Source organism: Leishmania donovani, chromosome 31 (assembly GCF_000227135.1).
Source record: "Leishmania donovani BPK282A1 complete genome, chromosome 31".
Lineage (NCBI taxonomy): Eukaryota > Euglenozoa > Kinetoplastea > Trypanosomatida > Trypanosomatidae > Leishmania > Leishmania donovani.
The window spans coordinates 1,354,258-1,360,257 of NC_018258.1; the positions used below are offsets into that span (position 1 = coordinate 1,354,258).

The following is a 6,000-nucleotide window of genomic DNA, read 5'->3' on the forward strand; positions in this document are numbered from 1 at the left end:
AGGGAGGGAGGAGGCGCAGGGAAGCCATCGGCAACGTTAGCGCCACCGACGGCAAAGCAAGGCGTGCACGGGCGGAAGAGAACGAGTAAAACGGTTCGTAACGACGGGGCCCAAGGAGCCACAGCGGCCGCGGCAAGAGGGCCGTCTCGCTCGCCGTGCAGCCCGTTGCCCTACACTACACGGTGGCAGATGCGGCATACATGTGCACGCAAGTAGCACTGACGGAATGATGATAAGGAAAGGTAGAGAGGCGTGGCTGAGTCGCCCGTCGATCACAGAGGTGTTCACATACAGAAGAAACAGGCGGCTGGACGCCTTTCGCCACCCTCTAGCGGACAACGGCACTCAAGAGAACTAGCGGGAGTTTATGACGTTCATCCTGGGGTACTCAGCACCGGCAGGCTATTCCAGGCCCTTGAGCCGTGCAACTCTGCGAGCACACACACACACACACACACACACACACAGGCACATTCTTGTGCATCCCGTACTACGCTGAAGCAGAAAAGAAAAGAGCCCACACTAGATGCTTTACAGGGGCAGCCATCCCCTTCCCCATCGCAGCACGCTGCACCAGCTCCTCCGTGAGCTTCTCGCGCTTCTTCAGGAACACCACCTCTGTGCACGCGCTCGCCATGTGGCCACAGTAGCCGCCGGAGGCAACAATGATGATAGGCATGCCCAGCGCTTGGAGGACGATGCCACTCCGCGCCACTAGCGAGCCCACGCACGGTGTGGTTATCGCGGGTCTCGCGCACAGCGTGGATGAGCGCTGTCTCCTCAGGGGAGTCGAAGGCTGGCACGGACCCCATCGAGTTGATCTCTGCAGACACCTCCCCGCGCACTCCGCGCGCACCGCACACAGAATCGCGCTGTCGATGTACGTTTTCACCGCACTCTCCACATGCTTTGCCGCTGCCGTTTGCGTAACACACACACGCGCATGCTGAAGTCGAGTCCAAACACCGCAGGCACGGCATTTCTGCCCTTGATGAGGCACACGGACAAGGAGTAGAAGGGGCGCTGATATTCGAAGGCGTGCGGGCTGCGCCTGCCCCGCTCAAGCCCGATCTCACGGACTTCGGTGATGATTCGCGTGGCTGAAGCAGTGAAGTTGCAGCTCGCCTCTATCAGCCCCATCGCCGAGCGGATCGCGTTGTCATGTACCTTCACGTTCCACGCGCTGAATCCCTTGCTGCCCCCTCACCCGGTCTGCGTGAAAGCCGCCGTTACCGACGAGGCAGCCATCCGCCTCGAGGCTCTGAAGTTTGAGCTGCGCCATAATGACTGGAGCGTCCACGCAGCCGACCCCTTCGCCGTATGAAAAGACGAAGCGCGCCAACTTCTTAGACTCCGAGTTCGTAAAGGCAAATGGTGGAGTCGTCCACAGGCCAAGAAATTCCTTCATGCCACACATACGGCGACCTTACAGCTTGCCATTCTTCTCTGTCGCAACGAACGGGCTCGTGTCCCACTTACGCCCATCCACCGGCACAATGTCCATGCGGCCAGACATCACAACACCGGGTTGACTCGCGTCGTTCGATGCAGGGAGCGTGGCGGACAGGTTGGCGTGCATCTTTCCCGGAGCGTGAATGTAGGTGAATGCGATGCCGAGCGTCTTTAGGTGTGCCTTCATGTAGTCAAGAAGTGGAGTGCTGCAGCTGCGACTAAGAGAGCTGAGGCTGAAGGGCTTCTTGGGTCACACCTTGACGTCGGAAGGGTAGATCACCATGCTTCTGCTAGCGAAGGAAGCACAGGAGGGAGTGGTAGTGGCGGTGGTGGTGGCGGACAAAGAATGGAACTCTTTCGATCAGGACGTTTGGTGTTGTTGATGGGGAAGGGGGCAGGCGAAGCAGCGCATGTTGCGGCTAGCTGCAGCAACCAGGTCAACGCGAACTCGAAGAAGGAGAACGCGAGGAGGAAAAGATAGCGAGTACGGAGAAGAAAGAAAAACAGCCTCGGAAGCAACGACTGCGCAGGTGCAGTTGCACGACACGCAGAAGCATCACACTCGAGGATGCCCTCTTGTCGGAAACGGCAAAGAAGGACACCAGAAGCGCACTGTCGTGCTTGTCCTGCTTCACCTGCGGTTGAAGAGCCACCGCCAGCGCTCAGGACGAGCGTGGCGCTGGGGTGCACGCGCAAAGCCGCACTGCACAAAAACGAGGCGTGCACCAGTTTCTGCGCACAACACGCCAGCACCCGCACAAGCGCGCACGTGGACACAATACCCAGCAGCATGTCCTGCTCAGAGGAAAGAGCACGAGACGGTGTCGGACGTCGTCTGCTTTCGCGTGATGTTGCTTTTCCTATCAGAGGTATAGATGCGCACAATAAGATACCACAGGGAAACTAAAACCAAAACACATCTCCGGCAAAGGTAGCTAGGGGTGGAGGAGTGGGGTGGGGCGTGGGGGGCACCACTGCGGTCCGTTTGGTCTTGGCTTTTCCTACGCTTAAGAGCTCAACTGCAGAAAGAGAGCGAGGGGCAGAGATGCACACACCCACACAAGCACGCGCGCAGATTCCAACGGATATTCGGATATATCCGAGGCTGCATTCGAACAGTACACAGAACACAGCACACAGCACACAGCACACAACACAACAAAGGAAGAGAGAAAGATATGAAAAATGCGCTTGCGTGAGGGAGAGAGCGGGATGCCGTTGCCACACACACAAACACACACAGAAAGTCACAAATACGCCACGCCATCGCGTCTGCCAGGCACGCTCATACATGCGCAAAAGCGGGGTAGCGCTTGAACGAAATCGGAGTGAGTGCATCGTACCAGCGCGTATGTGTGTGTCACTATGTATGGAAGGATCACGCCCGACTCTCCTCCACGTTTTTGCCCTCTCTCTCCCAAGCACCGCTACTGCTTTCACAGCTCGGCCTTCGCTTATTTCATTGCACGCCGCACGTGGCATGATCACCTCCGCACTGCACTTGTCGCTCCCTTCGCTGATTTCACTTTTTCTTGCGGGTTGCTGTTGCTGTTGTCCACACTTCCCACATCACCAAACAGGCGGGGGAAGACACGACATACTGTCAACGCCGTCCTCGATGCTCCTCATGTGGATGTTCGACACAAACGAGAGGGAGCGGAAAGCGCGCACGCCACCGAGCAACAACACCGACAACGGCGAGCAGAAATGCCCGGCGAGAAGAAAGACGCTCTAAAGGCGCCAGAAACTACGACAGAAGAGGAGGGCCGTAACAGGAGGAGCGCGTCAGCGCGTGCGTGAGCGTGTGCGTGTGCGTGAAAGAGAAAGGGAGGGGGGAGGTTGTGCGGCTGCACATGGGCCTCCATTTCATTTCTTCGTGCTTTATTTCTGGTCAAGCGCTTCACCATCCCACGTCCCGTCCTGCGCACCGTTCTAATGGGTGAGGAAGTGGCGTCGGCAGACTCACGCACACAGACATGCCACTGCCGCATCAGCGCATCCTCTGGCCATCAGCCACAAAGGAAAAGCTCGGGCAGAGAGAACCTCGGTTTACGCCGCACACACCTCAGCACGTGGCGGCGACCAGCACCATAAACATGCGGATGTGTGAGTCCATGCATCTGCGTGGACGTGCGTTGCTTGAGCAAGTGCACAGACAGTCGCCCGAAGACACAGCGTCTTGCGGAGCGGCAAGCGAAAGTACCAAAAAGAAAATAATAATAAAAAAGAAACCAGCTAAACAATCGGATCGACAAAGACATACGGGCGCGCAGCCGTACGCAGAATATGCGTGCTCGGGAGAGGGAGGGGAGGGGCAGGAAACAGAAGGCAAGCGTGAAACACATCCGTGTACACCATCACTGTCATCTCTGTCCCATGGTACATCAACACACAGGAGGGCGTTGTCTGTGCGCGATGCAGGCGGTCGAAGAGCACGGTGACTTGTCTTAGTTCATGGACTTCTTGATGTTGGCAGAAAGCCAGTCGAGACCCTCGTAGAGACCCTGAGCGGTGGTGCCGCAGCAGCCCTGAATGTACCAGTTGCGCTGGCGCAGGGCATGCAGGCCAAGCTTCTCCGTCACCTCTGTTGTGCTCATGGCATTCGGAAGATCCTGCTTGTTGGCGAACACGAGCAGCGTCGCGGCGCGGAGATCGTCCTCAACAAGCATTTTGTCCAACTCCGCCCGAGCATCGCGCATTCGATCGCGATCGTTGCTATCGACCACGAAGATGATACCATTCGTGTTCTGATAGTAGTGGCGCCACAGCGGGCGAAGCTTGTCCTGGCCACCGACATCCCACATGGTGAACTTCAGATTCTTGTATTCAAGCGTCTCGACGTTGAATCCGATGGTCGGGATGGTGGTCACGACCTCGCCGAGCTTCAGCTTGTACAGAATGGTGGTTTTACCGGCGGCATCAAGACCGACCATGAGGATACGCACCTCCTTCTTGCCCAGTAGCGATGACAGCCAGCCTCCCATTTTGAATGATGTGCTGTCTCGAGGGTGTGCAAGGAAGCAGAGGCTGCTCGTGTGTGGGCCCGCGCAGAAGAAAGGAGGGAAGTGGGGTGGGGTGTGAGGCGATCTCGAGGCGGATGGCGATGTAGGCACCGAACGCAACAACAGACAAAGCAAAAATAGACTCTCCTTCTGTGTGCGCGTGCGTGTGTGTCTCAGCAAGCGAGTGCGGAAGAGAGTCACCCGGCTAGAGAGGGACGAACGGCTCGACAGAAAGAGCGAGGGAGGGATAAAGGGAGAGCGATGCGGCACGCACAGCGGTGGGGCAGAGAGGTGTGGCTTGGTGGGGAGTGTCGTGTGTGCCGGCAAGCGCGAGGGATGAGATGTGAAAGAAGAAAAGGGCAGACGCACGTTTGTTTATTTTTGTGTGTGTTCTCTTCCATTTTTCGTTCCACGTTTCAAGTGCGTGTGAGCGCGGCGTAGCGGCGAGACGAGCAAGGGAAAGCAGGGGAGAAGTCGTTCGTGAGATCCGTATCGCAGAGGGGGAGGGGGATAGGGGCCGTCGTGCCTTGCTCAGTGCCTGACGGGGGCGGCCCCTTGGCATATCGTTGAATGCCAGGTGTCTCTCCGCCACAACCGGGCTGCTTTTCATGACATGCGCGTCGGGACGCGAAAGGGAGGGCTGGCGAGAGAGTGCAGGAGTGGCTGCAATCTGATTTGCTGTGCTGGCGACAGCACACCAAGGTCCGATGTGCTGCACGGTCCCCTTGAGGACCATCTGGGCTAATTGGTTCGCGAATCACAGTAAGAGAACGGTGAGAGCTGTGCTCCTTCATCCCTCTTACTTGAACGACATGCAAGAGAGAAGAAGAGGAGGGAGGCAAGCGGGCCGGCACCCGCTGGCTCCAAGGCAGAGCAGAGAGCGCTTCGCAAGAAGCGCATAGCCGAATGAAGGCAAAAGAAAACGGAGCCAGAGAGAACGGCAAGGAGAGCCACAAACGTAAGCAGTGCCCGAGCAGGCCAGCAACACACCAGTGCACAGCGCACGTCTGTGCGCATGCGTACGCACGAATCGTGAGTGACTACACAAGCCATCACCACCCAGCGACAGGACGTCTCAAGGAGTAGAGAACCAAACACAGTAGCAAAGACCCACAACACAAGCAGCCGTGCCACCGAGGCACGTGCGAGCGCGTCCAACGACAGAGGAGTTGCAGGTGTACATTCTCTGAGAAGAGAGCAGAAATAGAAAGAAAAGAGCAAGAGAAGCGTGCATACTGCTCAAGGGCGGAACCGGTGGCGTCTGTCGTGCGGGTGATCAGGGGGTGGTCCAGGTGCGCGCCGGATGAGCGCAGAGAGGAGGTTGGCCGGCCCCAGGCCAGGGCACTCTGAGACCCTGCACACCCCCTGTCTGTGTGCCAGGCCTCTCTTTCAGTCGACTCAAGCAGCGGCATGCCGTAATACGGTGTGGAGACTCTCCACATGGGAGCCCGGAGGACTCGATGCAGCCGTTCGGGGTGCTCGCGTCATGCCCCCCCCTCCCCCGGCATCTGTGCCTCCTCAGCCCACCCAGTCGGATCGAGGAGGT

The 6,000-nt window shown here is 58.0% G+C and overlaps 1 protein-coding gene and 1 pseudogene across 1 annotated transcript, besides 1 other annotated feature; both read right to left on the bottom strand.

Annotated features, from left to right (window-relative positions):
- Nucleotides 1-1,426: 1,426 nt before the first annotated feature.
- On the bottom strand, nucleotides 1,427-1,639 carry LDBPK_312880 (annotated as a pseudogene).
- Nucleotides 1,427-1,639: a sequence feature.
- A 2,260-nt stretch (nucleotides 1,640-3,899) lies between these two features.
- On the bottom strand, nucleotides 3,900-4,436 carry LDBPK_312890 (ADP-ribosylation factor, putative; the record flags this gene model as incomplete). The annotated part of the gene is made up of 1 exon (XM_003863326.1): nucleotides 3,900-4,436. One exon carries the CDS (start codon nucleotides 4,434-4,436, stop codon nucleotides 3,900-3,902), a length of 537 nt encoding a protein of 178 aa, XP_003863374.1.
- Nucleotides 4,437-6,000: the final 1,564 nt, after the last annotated feature.